General features: G+C 44.2%; 1 protein-coding gene across 1 annotated transcript in view; it reads right to left on the bottom strand.

The window, feature by feature from the left end:
* Positions 1 to 21,089, bottom strand: part of LOC126184045 (rho GTPase-activating protein 45-like) — a 636,308-nt gene that overhangs the window by 282,977 nt on the left and 332,242 nt on the right. The window contains exon 4 of the mRNA XM_049926404.1: positions 5,121 to 5,264. Coding sequence (XP_049782361.1) covers positions 5,121 to 5,264 — 144 coding nt within the window. The remainder of the gene's footprint in view (positions 1 to 5,120; positions 5,265 to 21,089) is intronic.

Below are 21,089 nucleotides of genomic sequence, written 5' to 3'. Positions count from 1 at the left end.
CCATTTGCTTGCGACACATCATCGTAAATTCTCAAAGTTAAGTATTGTTATTTATTGTGTGTAAATAAAATTCATTAATACGATTTGCTGGAATTGTTGTCTAGCTATCCGAGAAAGCAGGTTTCTTAGGCACCCCATATTTGACGAATAGGCAGGATACAACAGTCTCAACCAGTGTCCGAGTTAACAACGCCAAGAGATCGACATGCAGTGCACATTTAGAGCGTGATACCTTAGAAACAATCATCGCTCACAGTGGTGTGTAGTGTGATCTGGCTAGTCGCTATTTTGCCTCTTTTTAAATGATGCAAAGAATGAAGTGCACCAAAGGCACAATCAGTCTTTTAAACCATGTAGCTGAGAGTGTATTTCACCCTGGAGGTGGTTATGCGATGCTTTGGGGTGCTTTTCGTATCATGACATGGACCCACTTTTTGTTGTTACCGTGAATGTGAACCAGGATATTTATTTCAACATTCTTAGTGGCAAAGTATTGCCCTTTGTTCTTCATGTTAATGGTGACTGTGTTGTGAACATTTCATGATAGGAAGCTGAAAACATTCTAATCATCTTCAATTTATGTAGTCCTGTCTTCCTTAGTTGCGTGTAATACGGTATATTGGTAATATTTTACTTTTTGAACCGTCTGACTACAACTGAACGAAACACAATTTTTGTGCCATACGCGTTTCGCCTGTATTCTCTACTATGCATTTTTAGTAGCCTGGAATATGTACATATTTTTGTACCATTTAGTTTACATTTTGGGGCAATGTTCCTATAGGTTATAAACAGTTCTAGTTGTTGGTTTTTGCTATGATGTAGTAAAATTTGAAATTCTACTTACGGGCTGTGTGGACGATTTTTTACATATTATGTTTCTGTTCCATTTTTGGTGCCGTTTCTTTTCTTGTAATTGCCACTTGAGGTTTTTACCACATTTCACAGCATTAGAAACTGAACACTTGCTTCGATGCAGTGTTTTGGTTTGTGTTTCTGACTGTCAGATGTTATTACCAAAGATCTAATGTTATTGCTAACTATCGAGTGTAATTTTTGAAGTATCTGTGATCTGTTTGTGTAAGCGCGCGCGTGCGCGTGTGTGTGTAGTTGGCAATAACATTCGATCTTTGGCAATAACATCCGACAGTTGGCTACACAAACTAAAACATTGCATCAAAACAAGTGTTCAGTTCCTAGTGCTGTGAAACGTGAAAAAAAAAACCGAAGTGGCAATTGTAAGAAAAGGAACGGCACCAAAAATGGAACAGAAACGTAATACGTGGAAAATCTTCCACGCAACATGTAATTAGAATTTAAAATATTACTTCATCATAGCAAAAACAAACCACCTGAAATGTTTATAACCTATAGGAACATTGCCCCAAAATGAAAACTAAATAGTAAAAATATGTATATATTCCAGGCCACTGAAGATGCCTTGCAGAGAAGAAAAGCGAAACGCGCATGGCACGAAAATTGTGTTTCATTCAGTTGTAGTCAGACGACCCAAAAAGTTAAAAATTATAAATATACCGTAGCATTCTAATCCTACAAAAAATGTCTGAGATTGTCTGGAACAGCGAGTGAAACGTAACAGTCAATATAGACGCAGTATGGTAGCTCCAATGGATCTAATCATCAATGAGTTGCTTTATCTGGATATGGCATACCAAAAGGAGCTTACAGACTTCCTTTTTCACCGAACGGAAGCCGTTATCAAGGCTTACACTGTTTTGGCTTGATGTTTCCTTGCGGACTAATGTTTTTCGAGTTTTATATCTCGCATAGGGATCATGGATAGAAGATCATAAGATTCAGCGCAAACTCTTTGCACCTGAGCCCACAAAAGAGCGTGGGTTAGCTACTTTCTGCCGCATTGGGTCCATAGTCTTACTTCCAACTGACTTTCGGCGACTGTGCACGTTCTGCGCCACATAATTCTCTTGTTTATGATACTGCTCGGTGCCAAAACATAGCGGCACATGTAATATTTGTAAAGACAAAAGCACCATGCTGTCACCAGGTCGGTAGGTTGTAAATACGTTAAACTGAGGTGTTTTGGCGATCTGCTACTTACGGTTATTTGCAAAGGAACGTAAAATGTTTTATTAATTTTTTGAGATTATTACGTTTTTATGCCATAAAATATCAGTTGTAAACTGTGTAACATTTTGCTAGCATTTCTGTTAAATAAAGATAGAATATGGACAAGTTTTTATATATTACTGTTCTTCATAATGTCGAATATGTTGCAGTAACTCGGCGAACATTTACGCTAAAATAAAACCGGACTCGCACGATCGTGCTGATCCTCTAACCATCTATGTTTTTAGTGAAAGAATATTTTTACTGTTTTTCATCGTCTAATACGTCAAAATACATAGACATTTAACACAATTCTCCATTTTCTTAAAGAAAAGTGCTCATGGTGAAAAGAGAAACAGATAGTAATTTTCCCTAGCTCAATACGCGAATAGAATACGACAGGGAAAAAAAAACGTTTTTTTTCCATGACGTTCTCTCTGCTAAAAACTGTACAGTTTCCTTAGGAGTATATATGTAAATGTACCGCCTGATCCACAGCCTGAGAAAAAAAATGAAGCACCATGAAAGAGAGAAGCAAACGAAATGAAATTTTACGGACTGACAGGGTTTGTGATGATATTTCATTGATTGCAAAATCGAGTCAAATTGAAAAATAATTTGCAGTATAAGCCCACTTACCACTATTAAGCTGCACCCTTTCTCGCCTGGATGCATCCATTGATTAGGTTTGGAATGGTGTCATAAACCTGTTGTATCTCTCCTCGGGCAAGCTTGCCAATTAGTGTTGGAACTGTCCTGGATAGCGGCAGTAGGACGCAGTTGCCCGAGCTGAGCTCTGCATGTTCTGTCGGGGCCAGCTCTGAGGATCTTACTGGCCACGGGTGTAAATCAGTATCACACCGCAGTTCATAGAAATAAGTGTCATGTGTAGACGAGCATTATCCTATTGAAAAGTGACACCCAGGTCGCCGCAGTACACGTCGACGATAGTCACTCGGCGTAGTGCTGAAACACGGTTCGTCATTGAACGCAGTACGACGCAGTTCATCAGCAGTCCATGCTTTCAGTCCACTGCACCACGCAAAACGTAGCCGTTTGTGTTGTAGTGTTAATGCCAGCCTAAGCATCGGACGGTCCAGTTGCTGCTACTCTCCAACCAACGGTGCACGATGACACAGAATGTTACAGGAAGTCCATTAATTGTTCTGCGATGGCAGGCGTAGATGTGAAGGGACTACGATGTGCTTGTTGCACAAAACGGTGGTTCTTACTTTTGGAGGTCAGAAGCGATCGGTCGGAGCGTAGACGACGAGTATGCCTGCCGTCACTTTCCCACGACATCAGGTCGCTGTCAAATCCGAAAGTCTCACAAATCTGGATATTGCATGATTAGGTCAACCAGCTCAATGGAGACCTACAATGAGGCACCTATCAAACTCTCAGAAGCTGATAACGCTGTCTCACACTAATATGTGGCGTCTCCGAGTCGTGCACAAAGTCGTAACATCTGAAACTGTTCACGCCCTTTATACGAGGGGGGACCCAAAAGAAACCGGACTCCGAGGGCGCTGCCACTCGTAGACGTAGTACAGGGTTCTGACGCTAGATGGTGTAGTAGAGACCTTCATGAAACTGCTGTGCAGACGGCGTCAGTGTAGAGCTGAACGTGCAAGTGTGGTATAGTGTTTCTCTGACTGTTGGCGGGTTACCTCTGCGAAGTCGTTATGGCAACTTTAAAAGAACAAAGAGTGTATGTGAAATTTTTTTTCCTGCTTAAAAAAACTGCAACGGAGACACACCAAATGCTTCAGGAAGCTTTCCAGGAGGACGCTATGAGCCGCACACAGTTTTTCGAGTGATTTGGGCTCTTTAAACGTGGTGAGATGTGTGTTGAAGACCAAGCTCGTTCTGGACGCCCTTCAACATCGCGAAATGTGGAGAACATTGAAAAGGTCCGCCAAAAGATCAACGAGGATCGTCGCCAAACGATCGACCAAAATTCAGCAGAGACAGGAATCATTTGTAGCACGTGCCAGAGGATTTTGAGTGAGGATTTGCACGTGAGACGTGTTGCTGCTAACTTTTTTCCGCGCCTTCTCACACAGGAGTAAAAAACCATCCGCATGAATGTGTGTCACGACTTGAAAACAGAGATTGCACCTGATCCAAACTTCTTATACAAAGTCATTACAGGGGGTGAGAGTTGGTGTTACGGGTATGACCCAGAAACCAAGCAAGCGTCATGCCAGTGGAGGACTCCCAACTCTCCCAAGGCAAGTGAGGTCAAATGTGAAGACGATGATCATTGTCTTTTTTGATGTTCGTGGAATTGTGCGTCGGAAATTCGTACCCCCTGACCAGACTGTTAACCAGCACTTTTACTTGGATGTTTTAAGGCGTCTGCGAGAGGATGTGAGGAGGAAACGTCCGGAACTTTGGCGATCAGGTGACTGGTTTCTGCATCACGACAACGCTCCAGCACACACGGCCTTACGAGTGACCCACTATTTGGCACCTCAGAGGTGGTCTGTCGTTCCCCACGCTCCGTATTCGCCAGACTTAGCCCCGTGCGACTTTTTCCTATTTCCACGAATGACAACAATGCTAAAAGAGGAGCATTATGACGATGTGGAGGCGGTAAAAGCAGCTTCGCAAACGGCACTGGACAATATCAAACTTGAAGAGTTCCAAACGTGCTTACAACAGTGGGAAAAGAGACTTGACAAGTGCATCGCATGTAATGGAGAGTATTTTGAAGGTGACTGAAGTAATTTTGTAAAAAGGTCATTGGGTCCCCCCTCGTATACCCCTTACCAGTCCTGGTAACAACAATAAACGCGAACATCACTAATTCACCCTGGTGGGTGGCTTACCTTTTACAGAGAAGTGCAACTGTAATTATTTACATAACCTTCGATGGTGTGTACGTCTACAAAGATATACTGACATACGACCTTGTCTTCTGGGTGTTTCACTTTAATTTACAGGCAGCGTATTGAGTGACAAGTATGATTACAGATAATGGCTGACTAGAGTTGAAATTTTAGTGAACAAAGTTCAGCAGGTGTTACCTTTCATGTGTTGCACGAGCGCACCCGCAGCGGCGAGCAGCCGCGCCGACTGCATGGCGGGATACTTGTCCAGCACTGCTCGCAGGATGCGAGTCACCTCGCCCACACACGCGTGTGCCTCCACGCGCTGGCTCTCCCGATCCACTGCAACAGGAAGCAGTACACCATTAGACAAACCACATCCGCAGTTCACATATCATTGGTATTAGCAATATTTTTGTGTAAATAGCTTTTTTTAGGATCCCGTCTTGTGACTGGTATGACGTTGGCCGCTGGTATGATGTTGGCCGCTAAGCTCTTCATCTCAAGGTAGGATTTGCACCTAGCGTCTACAGTTCTTACCCTCTACAGTTTATAACAACCCTGCCACAACAAAGGTCAAAAATTAATTATGATTGTAGTGTTGCTCACGGCCGGCCGAAGTGGCCGTGCGGTTCTGGGCGCTACAGTCTGGAGCCGAGCGACCGCTACGGTCGCAGGGTCGAATCATGCCCTGGGGGATGGATGTGTGTGATGTCCTCAGGTTAGTTAGGTTTAATTAGTTCTAAGTTCTAGGCGACTGATGACCTCAGAAGTTAAGTCGCTCAGTGCTCAGAGCCATTTGAACCATTGTTGCTCACGGTGCTAAATATTGCATTTTCGGACAACAAAGTTATATTATGTTGCAGGTGACATTAGAGCACATTTAATAAAGTCATTTCTTGAAATAATGGATAAACTAGGCACTCATTTTTTCGTGTTTCCCACGCTGGTCTCGTTGTCAACTCATGGCTCAATCGCCGAAAATCTAGGTGGTGATGATTCCAAGCACGGATGCAAAGACGCCTAGGCGTTATTCTGCGATATTCAAAAGTTTTATAGATGTGTTTCATAAACCATTCTCGAAGATTAAACTTTTGCAAGTTAGGACAATGGTGATGAAAAAAAGTAATCAGCACTCCAAATTTAAGTTACACTTCTTTTTTATTACTTTTTTGGCAATCTCACGTAACTCGTTCCAAAACATCACTTCACGATATAAAACATACTTGAAAATATCTTCCTCAGTGTTAAAGTTCACATTTCATAAACTGACTACAATTTGCGTATTTTTAACATGAGGACCAAAGCTTGACTCTCTAATAACCGCTTACGTGCCCAAAAATCAGAGTTACAAGTACGTCAAAGATCATAGTGACAAAAGAAAGAATACACATAAGAATAATATCATTGCTATATATACATATCGATGTATCGAAGTACCTCTACATTAATGAAATCAAATCTGAATGTTGTCAGAGAAATATGTTAACTATTTTACAGGAACACAGTAGAATATTGCAGGTATCGAGAGATTGAGGTGAAGTGCCGTAATGGATACGTAATTCAAGTACCATTACAAGTTCCCGCATGTACCATGGGAAGTTATTCCTTGAACTCATGTCCCATCATCCGGTCTCCTCTTGTCGTCAGTGTTCGCGACGTATTTCTTTCCTCGCCGATTATGCGGAGAACCTCAGTTCTTTTAGTGCCAGTCTACCAAATTTCCAACATCTTTCTAAAGCATTCCATCCCAGACGCTTCGATTCTCTCTTTCCCGGTTTCCCCACATTCTACGATTCACTTTCGTACAATTCGCAGAAATTTCTTATTCAGTTCGAGGTCAAAGTTTGACAGTACTAGACTTGTAACTCTTCAGGCTTCACTGGCGAGATCTTTTCATGTGGAATAATCGGGTCTACTGCCGGACGCTAGTGTCGCTCAAGCACAGCGCTACCTGAGACTGCCTTATTGGATGATCTTGTCCAGTATTTATGCCCAGAGGGCGCTGGGTGCTCTCTCTGCCGTCCGCGCCCGCCTGGCGCTGCCTGTAATGTGTTGTCTCTTCCCCGGTGCTCCCTCAGACTGCAGACTGCCGCGACCAATCAACCTGTGTCAAGTGCGCTGGCAATCATGACAGCCACACATGCACAAGACCACGAGAAGATGCCCCGACGTGCGTCCGCTGTCGCGGACCGCACGTGGCCAGCTGGCGTGGCTGCAAGGCCTTTGCAGACCGCGCCAAAATCGACCAAATGCAGTGAGCTGCGCCGGGAGAACATGAGAAGACCAAAACCAAGAGACGACGGAGAAGAAGACGCAAGAAATCCTCACGCTCCTCCCCAGCGCAGAGGAACAAAGATATGACAACGAGCTGCCCACCTGAGCGGACAGCCGCCCCCACTGCCAGTGAGAGTGGCAAAGGGGCGGGCCGGCCGACCGACAATAGACGACATCGGAGGGCGCCTGACCGCCGAGAAGCCGAAGACGCCGCAGTGGCAGAAAGCGGCTCACGAGAGGACAGCAACAGAGAAGAATCGCACGTATCCATCGAGGATGCACTGAAAGAGGCGGAAACGCGCTTCAAGATCGCGCTGCATGCGGGGATGGAAGCTGCCTGCCTCAAGCTACGGGAGGCATTCGAGCGCAGACCGCAAATGACAGCAGCGGAGACGCAATCGGAAATCATGACCGATTGCTGCAATCGACCAAGCTGTGCAAACAAACCGTACCACGCTGATCGACAAAGAAGTGATGACGCTAGAAGTCATTACAGACAGCAGATCTATAGTTAACCTCGAGGTGATGGACGAGGTGTGCCCAAATCCTGCAGAGCGAAACAGGGATCAACGCAGCTGGCTAGAGTACCGCGCGGAAAGGGCAAGAGAAGAAAAAGGTCGCCTCCGGGACGAAGAGGAGAAACGACGGCGCAGACAAGGATGCTACTCCAACTACCGCCGCTACAACCGATACTGACCGGCAGGAGGCGAATGAACGAGAAGAACCAAAACGAAACAACAAACAACAACCAAAGGTGACAACACCAGCAGCTCTGGCCGGGTTTTGCAGGTTTTCCTTAGGCCGTAGGGTAAATACCGGAGCTGTCCCCCGAAATTCCTGCAAATAAATTCCCAACTGGGAGATAAATTCCCCCCAAATTTCCATTAGCACACATGCAAACAAATAAAATAAAATAACCAGTGATGTCCCATGCACTCCCTCGGCCGAAAAAGAGCAAAGCAAGCTCTAGAAAGGCCCGCCTTCCTCTAATGGGAAGGAATGAAAAGTGCTAAAAAAAAAAATCCTCCAATACGGCAGTCTCAGGTAGCACCTGAAGAAGCCAACGAGTTACGTGGCCGAAATATTGTGCCAGAGCGACACAAACATCCGGCAGTAGACCCGATTGTTCCACATGTCAGTACTAGACTTCTTTCGCCCTCTTCGCCTGTTCTTGTCTGCGTCTTATGTCCTCTTAGCTTCGTCCTTTATACGGTAGTTTGCTTCCAAGGCAGCACAGCTCCTTCACTTCGTGGTCCTCAATTTTGGTGTTAAGTTTACCACTAATTTCATTTCTGCTACTTCTGATTACTTTTGTATTTCTTTGGTTTACTCTAACCCCATGTTTTCTGCTCATTCATTATGTCTTGTACATTTTCCATTCACATTAATGTGACCACCTGTCAGAAGCCTAAATAACCAACTTTTGGAGCGCGAAGCGCAGCGAGACGCGCAGAAACAGAATCAATGAGGTTGTGGAAGGTAGCGACAGGGAAGTGGAGCCATGTCAACTCCAGTGCCGCAGCCAGCTGCGCTAGGTTACTCTGTTGAAGATCCATAACGCCTACATCCCGGACGAGGTGGTCCCACTGATTCTCGATTAAGTCTAAATCTGGGGAGTTTGGTGCCCAGTGGCGAACGGTAAACTCACACCTGCTGCTCTTCGAACCACGCACTTACACTGAGAGCTGTGTGACATGTTGCATTGTCCTGCTTCTAGATGCCATCGTGCTGAGGAAAAACATGTAGGAGTGGACGTGATCCCCTGAGATAGGTGCCTATTTGTTTTGATCCATTTTGCCTTCCAGAGCGATGAGATCGCCCAGGGAACGCTCTCCGACCTGTACCATTTCGCGGACTGTTACAAGGGCAGGAAATATATTCGCATTTGCGAAAATGAACCACTTCCAGCTGTATAACAGAATGGCGTCAATGTAAATTTGTACCGGACCTGGACACGGAGCACGACTTCCCGCTTTATACGAGCAGTCATCTTAACCGCTTTTTCCCCTTTTATTTTCACTTTATTTGTTATTGTTCTCGTCATTTGGCCTACGCACACGTCACACGATACACCTCGAGGCTTCCGAGAAAGACAGGCCGCGGCGCGTACGTCACGAGGGTAGGCCTGAGCTCGTTCGCTCGCTTAACTCAGCGGGCAAAATATGTTTCTAAACCTGTTAACTCGCAACTGGATGTGTACGTACTAACGAGCTCTCAAATGGCTCTGAGCACTATGGGACTCAACTTCTGAGGTCATTAGTCTACTAACGAGAATTGGATCTTCTACTGGGATCTGCTATTATGAAGTATTACTGATTACTAGTTGTACAACAAAATTTTAAATCAATTCTCGACATAAATAGTATAACAGCTTGTTTATAGCATTTAGTCTCTTCTGTGTAACAATCCTCATTTCATAAAAGATGTGCTGCCTTATGCAACTGATAACCATTTTGGCAAGATTTGAATTATATTGTACCCCAGTGCAGCCGTAACAAATTATTAGTAGGCCTATGGACTTCTCATCATTGTAGGACTAAAAACAATAAGATTTCATAATAGTAGATTCCAGTAGAAGATGCAATTCTTGTTCGTACATACACACCTAGCTACGAGTTAACAGGTGTAGAAACGCAGTTTGTCTGCTGAGTTGAGTGAGCTTGGCCTACCTTCGTGACGTACGCACCGCGGCCTGTCTTTCTCGTAAGCCTCGACACACCCTCAATTTCGTAGTTGAATGCTTAACACACTTTTTTTTGTTACAAAGGGCTAACCCTCTTAGTAAATGCGTTGACCTACTGCTCCGGCGCTGCTGCACCTTTCTGAACACGACTCTCACGTCCAGCTCCAAACTTCCATACGTCGTCCATGTGTCACACCTGTACTCGTACTTCCGATTAATGTTTATTTTTAAGTTGCAGGTCCGGTATTGGCCGATAAAAACGAAATTTCAGTGCCTGTGCTGTGAAGAGGTATGATGAAATGTTCCTTCAGACATGCATGGATGTCCGAAGAAACAGGCACAACGGTGACTATAGCTGCTATGAAAGACAGGAAATATAATTGCAGTTGCGAATTTTAACCACCTCCATCTGTATTCCTTTGGACATGCACGCATCTCTGAAGGAACATTGACAACTGTCAGCCTATTCCTCTCCCAACTGTTTTTTAAAGTTACACTAGGAGAACAGAAATGTTACCGATACAGTACGCAGCAGTAGGCAAAATATGCTAAAAATATTGAGAAACAAAATTTTATAGAATTAAGAATGTTTATGGAGATGTTTTAATAATTTGTTGGCTCTGAAATGGAAAGACCGTCGCGACGTGGTTCAGGCGCGTAATGGGGCCCCTTAGGGATATGGCAGCAAGGGAGGGGAAGAAAACCAAAGTGCACTCCGTGTGCATACCGGGGGGAGTCATTCCAGATGTGGAAAGGGTCCTTCCGGATGCCATGAAGGGTACAGGGTGCACCCATCTGCAGGTGGTCGCTCATGTCGGCACCAATGATGTGTGTCGCTATGGATCGGAGGAAATCCTCTCTGGCTTCCGGCGGCTATCTGATTTGGTGAAGACTGCCAGTCTCGCTGCGGACCTTTGGTACAGAGCCGAGTGGAGGGTCTGAATCAGAGGCTGAGACGGTTCTGCGACCGTGTGGGCTGCAGATTCCTTGACTTGCGACATAGGGTGGTGGGGTTTCGGGTTCCGCTGGATAGGTCAGGAGTCCACTACACGCAACAAGCGGCTACACGGGTAGCAGCGGTTGTGTGGCGTGGGCTGGGCGGTTTTTTAGGTTAGATGGCCTCGGGCAAGTGCAGAAAGGGCAATAGCCTCAACGGGTGCGGGGCAAAGTCAGTACATGCGGGGACATGGCAGCAATCGGTATTGTAATTGTAAACTGTCGAAGCTGCGTTGGTAAAGTACCGGAACTTCAAGCGCTGATAGAAAGCACCGAAGCTGAAATCGTTATAGGTACAGAAAGCTGGCTGAAGCCAGAGATAAATTCTGCCGAAATTTTAACAAAGGCACAGACGGTGTTTAGAAAGGATAGATTGCATGCAACCGGTGGTGGAGTGTTCGTCGCTGTTAGTAGTAGTTTATCCTGTAGTGAAGTAGAAGTGGATAGTTCCTGTGAATTATTATGGGTGGAGGTTACACTCAACAACCGAGCTAGGTTAATAATTGGCTCCTTTTACCGACCCCCCGACTCAGCAGCATTAGTGGCAGAACTAAGAGAAAATTTGGAATACATTTCACATAAATTTTCTCAGCATGTTATGGTCTTTGGTGGAGATTTCAATTTACCAGATATAGACTGGGCACTCAGATGTTTAGGACGGGTGGTAGGGACAGAGCATCGAGTGACATTATACTGAGTGCACTATCCGAAAATTACCTCGAGCAATTAAACAGAGAACCGACTCGTGGAGATAACATCTTGGACCTACTGATAACAAACAGACCCGAACTTTTCGACTCTGTAAGCGCAGAACAGGGAATCAGTGACCATAAGGCCGTTGCAGCATCCCTGAATATGGAAGTTAATAGGAATATAAAAAAAGGGAGGAAGGTTTATCTGTTTAGCAAGAGTAATAGAAGGCAGATTTCAGACTACCTAACAGATCAAAACGAAAATTTGTGTTCCTACACTGACAATGTTGAGTGTTTATGGAAAAAGTTCAAGGCAATCGTAAAATGCGTTTTAGACAGGTACGTGCCGAGTTAAACTGTGAGGGACGGGAAAAACCCACCGTGGTACAACAACAAAGTTAGGAAACTACTGCGAAAGCAAAGAGAGCTTCACTCCAAGTTTAAACGCAGCCAAAACCTCTCAGACAAACAGAAGCTAAACGATGTCAAAGTTAGCGTAAGGAGGGCTATGCGTGAAGCGTTCAGTGAATTCGAAAGTAAAATACTAGGTACCGACTTGACAGAAAATCCTAGGAAGTTCTGGTCTTACGTTAAATCAGTAAGTGGCTCGAAACATCATGTCCAGACACTCCGGGATGATGATGGCATTGAAACAGAGGATGACAAGCGTAAATCTGAAATACTAAACACCTTTTTCCAAAGCTGTTTCACAGAGGAAGACTGCACTGCAGTTCCTTCTCTAAATCCTCGCACGAACGAAAAAGTGGCTGACATCGAAATAAGTGTCCAAGGAATAGAAAAGCAACTGGAATCACTCAACAGCGGAAAGTCCACTGGACCTGACGGGATACCAATTCGATTCTACACAGAGTACGCGAAAGAACTTGCCCCCTTCCAACAGCCGTGTACCGCAAGTCTCTAGAGGAACGGAAGGTTCCAAATGATTGGAAAAGAGCACAGGTAGTCCCAGTCTTCAAGAAGGGTCGTCGAGCAGATGCGCAAAACTATAGACCTATATCTCTGACGTCGATCTGTTGTAGAATTTTAGAACATGTGTTTTGATCGAGTATCATGTCGTTTTTGGAAACTCATAATCTACTATGTAGGAATCAACATGGATTCCGGAAACAGCGATCGTGTGAGACCCAACTCGCTTTATTTGTTCATGAGACCCAGAAAATATTAGATACATCCTCCCAGGTAGATGCTATTTTTCTTGACTTCCGGAAGGCGTTCGATACAGTTCCGCACTGTCGCCTGATAAACAAAGTAAGATCCTACGGAATATCAGACCAGCTGTGTGGCTGGATTGAAGAGTTTTTAGCAAACAGAACACAGCATGTTGTTCTCAACGGAGAGACGTCTACAGACATTAAAGTAACCTCTGGCGTGCCACAGGGGAGTGTTATGGGACCATTGCTTTTCACAATATATATAAATGACCTAGTAGATAGTGTCGGAAGTTCCATGCGGCTTTTCGCGGATGATGCTGTAGTATACAGAGAAGTTGCAGCATTAGAAAATTTTAACGAAATGCAGGAAGATCTGCAGCGGATAGGCACTTGGTGCAGGGAGTGGCAACTGACCCTTAACATAGACAAATGTAATGTATTGCGAAAACATAGAAAGAAGGATCCTTTATTGTATGATTATATGATAGTGGAACAAACACTGGTAGCAGTTACTTCTGTAAAATATCTGGGAGTATGCGTGCGGAACGATTTGAAGTGGAATTATCATATAAAATTAATTGTTGGTAAGGCGGGTACCAGGTTGAGATTCATTGGGAGAGTCCTTAGAAAATGTAGTCCATCAACAAAGGAGGTGGCTTACAAAACACTCGTTCGACCTATACTTGAGTATTGCTCATCAGTGTGGGATCCGTACCAGATCGGGTTGACGGAGGAGATAGAGAAGATCCAAAGAAGAGCGGCGCGTTTCGTCACAGGGTTACTTGGTAACCGTGATAGCGTTACGGAGATGTTTAACAAACTCAAGTGGCAGACTCTGCAAGAGAGGCGCTCTGCATCGCGGTGTAGCTTGCTCGCCAGGTTTCGAGAGGGTGCGTTTGTGGATGAGGTATCAAATATATTGCTTCCCCCTACTTATACCTCCCGAGGAGATCACGAATGTAAAATTAGAGAGATTAGAGCGCGCACAGAGGCTTTCAGACAGTCGTTCTTCCCGCGAACCATACGTGACTGGAACAGGAAAGGGAGATAATGACAGTGGCACGTAAAGTGCCCTCCGCCACACACCGTTGGGTGGCTTGCGGAGTATAAATGTAGATGTAGATGTAGACATGATATCAACGAAACGTCGAATTGTAGGGATGGTAGAAACATACAGGCAAACAGTTTAGGAAAACAATGAAGCCCAAATGCATCCTGAAGTTCAATAACGGAATGGGTGAAAGTGATCATCAACAATAGATAGATGATGGTCTGTTTCCCAACTATGAGAAAGATTCTCAAAGGGTACAGCAATCTTCTTCTTCTTCTTCTTTTTTTTTTTTTTTTATTTTTTTGAATCGCTCGTCTTCCATATTTTGCACTCTTTATAAGTTGTATACAGTTAATCTTGTATTTCTGCAACTTGACCCAGCCATTGTCCGATACCAAATTAGATCACCAATAGCAAATATACGATCACCGCAGGAGGTGTAAGTGTAAGCGAAGGAAGTACGTTTACACATAGTGAAAATTGATACACGACTCTTAATTCAACGCAACTTTCGAATGGGTCCAAGAAATCAACGCAGCAATATCGTGAATGTAACAGCTATTTGCGACAGTATCGCTTCGTGTAGAGCTGAATGCAACTTTGTTTGGGAGTGAATAGGAAACTGTGCACTATATTAACAATTTTTAATTCATGAAGGAAGTTTTTTAAAATTACGTACCGACGTGAGTTGTAACGGTCGGTGACTATAGTGAATGTTATTTCAGTGGCCGGTGCAGAGCAAAATGGTAGCGATTTTCTTAGCAACGAGTTGCTGTTTCAAATACTATATGACATTAAAAGCTCTCGTCAGTAGTTGAGTCACGAAATTATACAGTTATCGGGAAATAAAAAGGGAAAATGAACACTGTTGCAATAAATTATTTGATGCTATTGGTAGACTACGAATGGAGCTCAGCAATACATTTAATCGCAGGCATGACGAACTCCGAACGGATTTCACTCTAAACATGATGGAAGCTTACCAGAAATTCAAGATGTTAAGACAGTTTGCCGAACAAAACAAACAAACGAAAACTTAAAATTAACAAGGCTCATAATAAAATTCGTGCCCAAGATAGTCAAGCTACACACAGAAATGGTGTTTGTAACAGTAACAAAGTTGAATAACGAAGTATAAAAAATCTACCAGCAAGTTTCAGAATGCGAAAGGGCAATGAAAGAAACAAATAAAAAGTTTGTACAGGAAGAGATTGATGCGACACTATGTGTAACAGATCGTAACATTGTTAAAATGCCTCAAGTAACCATAGACAACGCGATGACTACACAAAACGTTCAATAATATTAACCCAAACAACGTATTCATGCCGTTGCTTTTATCGAACAGTTAAAATATATATTTCCGAAATATGTAGTTCGCAGCGTCGTAGTTTTCAAAGCTCATTGCTTCAAGAAATTTTTAAATTGCGTTTGACGTACTCGTCAACATATAGACACTGTGTTGAAAAGCTGAGCAGCTGATGATATGCGACGAAGCACTGTATTGCATCGGGACCAGTGTGACATAATGCATTAAAATGATTTTTAATCACAAACATGTGTTTGGATTAATTCAGGGCATGTAAATATGAATATCAACGTATAAGTAGAATGTAAACTTTGTGTCATTACTATTTTTTTCAAATGATAACTTTCAAACGACCATTAAGCAATATGATATACTACATTCTTTTGAGATAGTAAAATGCATATAGATATAAATACGATTTCTTATGACGCTTGACGTTTCCTATACGTACGATCTAAACGTTACCCTACTTTCATCCATCTGTTCACTACTCCAATAACTCCATCCGAACAGACCTCGGAAGGCCCAACTCCAAGAGGCGACAATGGATGTAGATATGGAGGGGCATGGTCCTGTGTGGGCTTGCACTGTCGTCCATAAACAGAACGTCGGAACCTGTCCCGCCCCTAAAGAAATGGACATGATTCAGAATAATTTCCCTGCAATATCGCTGTGCTGTGATGGCTCCTCGCGCAAAGATGTGTAGGGGTGTTCGGCCATTGTGCATATTGCCGGCCATATCATAACGCCTAGGCCATACGGATGACGGATGGTGTTCATGAAGATTCAATGGTGCGGAACGTTTTTTTCCCCTCTCTCTCCACACTAGCAGGTATCCAGAATCACTCGCCACAGTGAAGCGGGAGAACATCACTCTGGACCACCGTTGCTGACCTTAACTAACATGCTCTCTACACCAAAGAAATCTTTCTCGGCGATGGAGTGGCGGATGTGGGATGCTTTTAACAGTTTTACTAGCATACAGACCAGCCTGATTTAATCGCAGCAAAATGTTTCTGGCAGAGACAGGTGTAGCGGTAGCGGATGCAAGGTCTGCAGCTATCTGCCTAGGAGTGAGATGCCTGCTTCATTTCGCCACTAGGGGTAAGTATCGATTCTCTTGCAGTGTGGTGGTCCGTATACTACCACCAGCATGCTTTCGCACAGCATTTCCACCTTAAGCGACCTTTTTTAATTGCGAGATGATACTTTTGGACACATCCATGATTGTAGTCACATTACTGGCGCACTGACCGACGTCGGGCTGTCCAGCTGCTCGCCCACGACCGTGAGCATTCAAATGACGTCTCGTACACATGTTGCTGTACCACACGGATCGCCGCCCTATTTTGTTGCACAACAACCTTCGTCAAACACCGTACTGCAAGAACTGTCGAAAGCATACAGACCATTCGTGCACAGAATTACTGCAGTTAACACGTCCCACCCACTGCATTTGTTTTTATTACCATCGATCGGGTGTTCCGTAGCAATTGGCATTTGTTCTGTACCAACCAGCAGTTGTTCCTTAGCAAGTATCTGTTATTTACTAGCAAATGTCAAGCAGTGAACTACGCAAGGAGCAATCCTGCAGCGAGCGATGCGAACGAAATCGATGATGCAGGAGCTGTTACTCATAATCCGCAGCTTCCAACCGTATCATGTGTCACTTCACCAGCAGGTAAATTATAGGGATCAGAACATGCAAGGGATACTGCCACTCAGTTTCCACCCGGAACCAAGACAATAGTTTCTTTCTTCAAGGAATCCGTATTGTTTGAGCAGGTTGAACAACAGAGGCAGTGGAGTGAGAACGGTGATGACTACGTGACTGATCCTTATTGCATGGAAGAAACCTTAACAGGTAAAAGATACACAAAAATTCTTACTGATACGCTACAAGCTCTTCTAGAGGAAGTACTACTTGCTACACATAAATGTATGTGGTAACACCATGATTGGTGACCCAGATCACTACCTGTTTCTTTCTAGGAAAGAGCTAACCTAACTCTTTCCTGGTACCTGTATAAAACGAGAAGGTGTAATCAGATTATCTGCACGTTCGCTTGATTGGACGTCGCTAGACCTCATTCTCTGGGCACCGTCTCTAAGATGCCATCCATGCACTACTTTTGACGACTGAAGGTGATTTTGTTGCAGGATTCTCGAACATATTCTCAGTTCGAATATAATGAATTTCCTTGAGACCCAGAAGTTGCTGTCCATGCATTAGCACGGCTTTTGAAAGCATCCCTCCTGCGAAACGCAACTCGCCCTTTTTTAACATGATATCTTGCCAACCATGGATGAAGGGTATCAGATGGATGCCATATTCCTTGACTTCCGGAAAGCGTTTGACTCGGTGCCCCACTGCAGACTCCTAACTAAGGTACAAGCATATGGGATTGGTTGCCAAGTGTGTGAGTGGCTCGAAAACTTCTTAAGTAATAGAACCCAGTACGCTGTCGTCGATGGTGAGTGTTCATCGGAGGTGAGGGTATCATCTGGAGTGCCCCAGGGAAGTGTGGTAGATCCGCTGTTGTTTTCTAGCTACATAAATGATCTTTTGGATAGGGTGGATAGCAATGTGCGGCTGTTTGCTGATGATGCTGTGGTGTACTGGAAGGTGTCGTCGTCGAGTGACTGTAGGAGGATACAAGATGACTTGGACAGGATTTGCGATTGGTGTAAAGAATGGCAGCTAACTGTAAATATAGATAAATGTAAATTAATGCAGATGAATAGGAAAAGGAATCCTGCAGTGTTTGAATACTCCATTAGTAGTGTAGCGCTTGACACAGTCACGTCGATTAAATATTTGGGCGTAACATTGCAGAGCGATATGAAGTGGGACAAGCATGTAATGGCAGTTGTGGGGATAGTCGTCTTCGGTTCATTGGTAAAATTTTGGGAAGATTTGGTTCATCTGTAAAGGCGACCGCTTATAAAACACTAATACGACCTATTCTTGAGTACTGCTCGAGCGTTTGGGATCCCTATCAGGTCATGTTGAGGGAGGACATAGAAGCAATTCAGAGGCGGGCTGCTAGATTTGTTACTGGTAGCTTTGATCATCACGCAAGTGTTACGGAAATGCTTCAGGAACTCGGGTGGGAGTCTCTAGAGGAAAGGAGGCGTTTTTTTTCGTGAATCGCTACTGAGGAAATTTAGAGAACCAGCATTTGAGACTGACTGCAGTACAATTTTACTGCCTCCAACTTACATTTCGCGGAAAGACCACAAAGATAAGATAAGAGAGATTAGGGCTCGTACAGAGTCATATAGGCAGTAATTTTTCCTTCGTTCTGTTTGGGAGTAGAACAGGGAGAAAAGATGCTAGTTGTGTACGAGGTACCCTCCGCCACGCACCGTATGGTGGATTGCGGAGTATGTATGTAGATTTAGATGTAGAAAACGTCTCAGTGTTGCAGTATGTACAATGATATCGAAGAGACACCTTCAGTTCGCCCGGAAGTCCTCGCATCAGCTACTGTAAACCTACGCTGAGGTGACAAAAGTCGTTGGATAGCAATATGCACATATACAGATGGCGGTAGTATTCGTGTACACAACGTACAAAAGAGCAGTACATTGGCGAAGCTGTCATTTCCACATAGGTGAATCATGTGAAAAAGCTTCGGACGTGATTATGGCCGCACGATAGGAATTAACAGACTCTGAACGCGGCATGGTAGGTGGAGCTACACGTATGGAATATCCCATTTCTGAAATTGGAAGGAAATTCAATATTTCGCGATCCATAGTGACAGGACAACGCAGTAGCCGACGACCGAGAGCAGCTGCGTTTGGGTAGAGTTGTTAGTGCTAACACACAATAAACCGCAGAAATGAATGTGGGACGTACGACGAACGTATACGTTAGTACAGTGTGGCGAAGTTTGGTGTTAATGGACTATGGCAGCAGACAACCGACGCGAGTGCGTTTGCTAGCAGTACAACATCACCTGCAGTGCATGTCCTGGGCTCGTGACCACACGCTTGGACCACAGACGACTGGAAAATCGTGGCCTAGTCAGATGAATCCCGATTTCAGTTAGTAAGAGCTGATGGTGGGATTCGAGTGTGGCCCAGACCCCACGAAGCCGTGGAGTCAAGTTGTTCACAAGGCTCTGTGCAAGCTGATGGTGGTGGCTACATAATGGCGTGGGCTTTGATAACATTGAATAACTGGTTCCTCAGGTCCAACTGAAACCATCATTGATTGGAAATGGTTATGTTCGGCTATTTGGAGACCATTTACAGCCATTCAGGGACTTCATGTTCCTAAACAGAGATGGATTTTTTTGGACGATAATGCGCCATGTCACTGGGACATAGTTGTTTGCAAATGGTTTGGGGATCATTCTGGATAATTCGAGCGAATGATTTGGCCACCCAGATCTCTCGACATGAATCTTATCGCATATTTATGGGATATGATCCACAGGTCATTTCGTTTACAAAATCCTGCACCGGCAATTCTGCCGCAAATATAGACGGCTATTGAGGCAGCATGGCTCAATATTTTTGCAGAGAACTTCCAACGACTTGTTGACTCCATACCACGTCGAGCTGCTGCACTACGCCGGGCAAGAGGACGTCCAACACGATATCCCATGACTTTTGTCACCTCAGGGTACTATGCATTGTCCATTAAGATGGCGCAAGTCAGAGAATCTAATATTCGTACGTATTGTTCTGTCGGATTTTTGCAGAGCACTTTCACGTCCTGCTGAACTGTGAACCACCTGAAGAAGAGCTGGAACTGGGGACTGACACAGAAGAGAGAGAGCCACGACCTCCAACCAGGGATGAAGTCGCACATGCCATAAGCGATATAAAGAATAATAAGGCAACTGGAGAAGATGGTATAGCAGCAGAGATGATAAAGTGGGGAGACAACAAAGCAATAGACAACATGACCAACATAATTCACCAGATCTGGAGAACAAAGAAGTTGCCAGAAGGATGGAAGAATGCAATTGTAGTACCAATACATAAGAAGGGCGACAAGAGAAATGCAAACAACTACAGAGGAATATCGCTACTAGAGGTCGTATACAAGGTGCTGTATTGCTCAAGAGAGTAGAAGAACAGGTAGAAAGTACAGTTGGCCACTACCAAGCGGGATTCAGGAAGGGAAGAGGCTGTATAGAACAGATATTTATCCTGAAGCAGCTGACAGAACATAGAGCCTTAAAAAACAATAAGACAGTAATAACATTCGTGGACTTCAGAAAGACATATGACTCCATCGACAGACAGACTCTTGTTAGGATCCTGAAGAACAGAGGACTTGATGGAACTACACAAGAACTTATAAAAGAAATTCTGACAGACACAAAAGCAAAGGTGAAATTCAGAGGAGCACTGTCAGAAGAATTTGAGATCAAGACTGGTGTCAAACAGGGAGATGCATTGTCACCATTGTTGTTCAGTATAGCACTGGACGAAGTGATCAGGCAGTGGAGAGCAATAAACGAGGAAATGGGAATACCAAAGACCCATGTGGGGGACAAAAAGGACAACAGTGCTCAAGTGGACTGCCTAGCCTTTGCAAATGACATATCAATAGTAAGTGAGACAGAAGAAGACGCAAAGACACAACTTGACAACTTAAGTAAAGTAGCCAGAAAGGTGGGACTGAGGATCGCCTATAACAAGACAAAGACATTAAATACCACTGCAGACTGGGAAACCCCGGAAGGCACTGTGCAAATGGCGGACAAATTTAAATATCTGGGAGAATTTATAACAGGAAGGAACAGGAGCAAGGAGGGAATAACAGAGAGGATATAGAAGATGAGGTAAGCCTTCTGCATGTCGAGAGACATATACAATAAAAAGCATATATATCCAGAGAGGCAAAGTTACGCCACTACAAGGCAACGGTGAGGAATGCAGTATTATATGCTGCTGAGACGATGACACTAGGAAGAAATGGGGCAGACCAACTAGAAAAAGAAGAGAGAAAAATACTTAGAAAA

Source organism: Schistocerca cancellata, chromosome 4 (genome assembly GCF_023864275.1).
Source record: "Schistocerca cancellata isolate TAMUIC-IGC-003103 chromosome 4, iqSchCanc2.1, whole genome shotgun sequence".
Taxonomy (NCBI): Eukaryota; Metazoa; Arthropoda; class Insecta; order Orthoptera; family Acrididae; genus Schistocerca; species Schistocerca cancellata.
The sequence above is the reverse complement of the archived record's forward strand: the minus strand, read 5'-3'. Positions and strand labels throughout refer to the sequence as shown.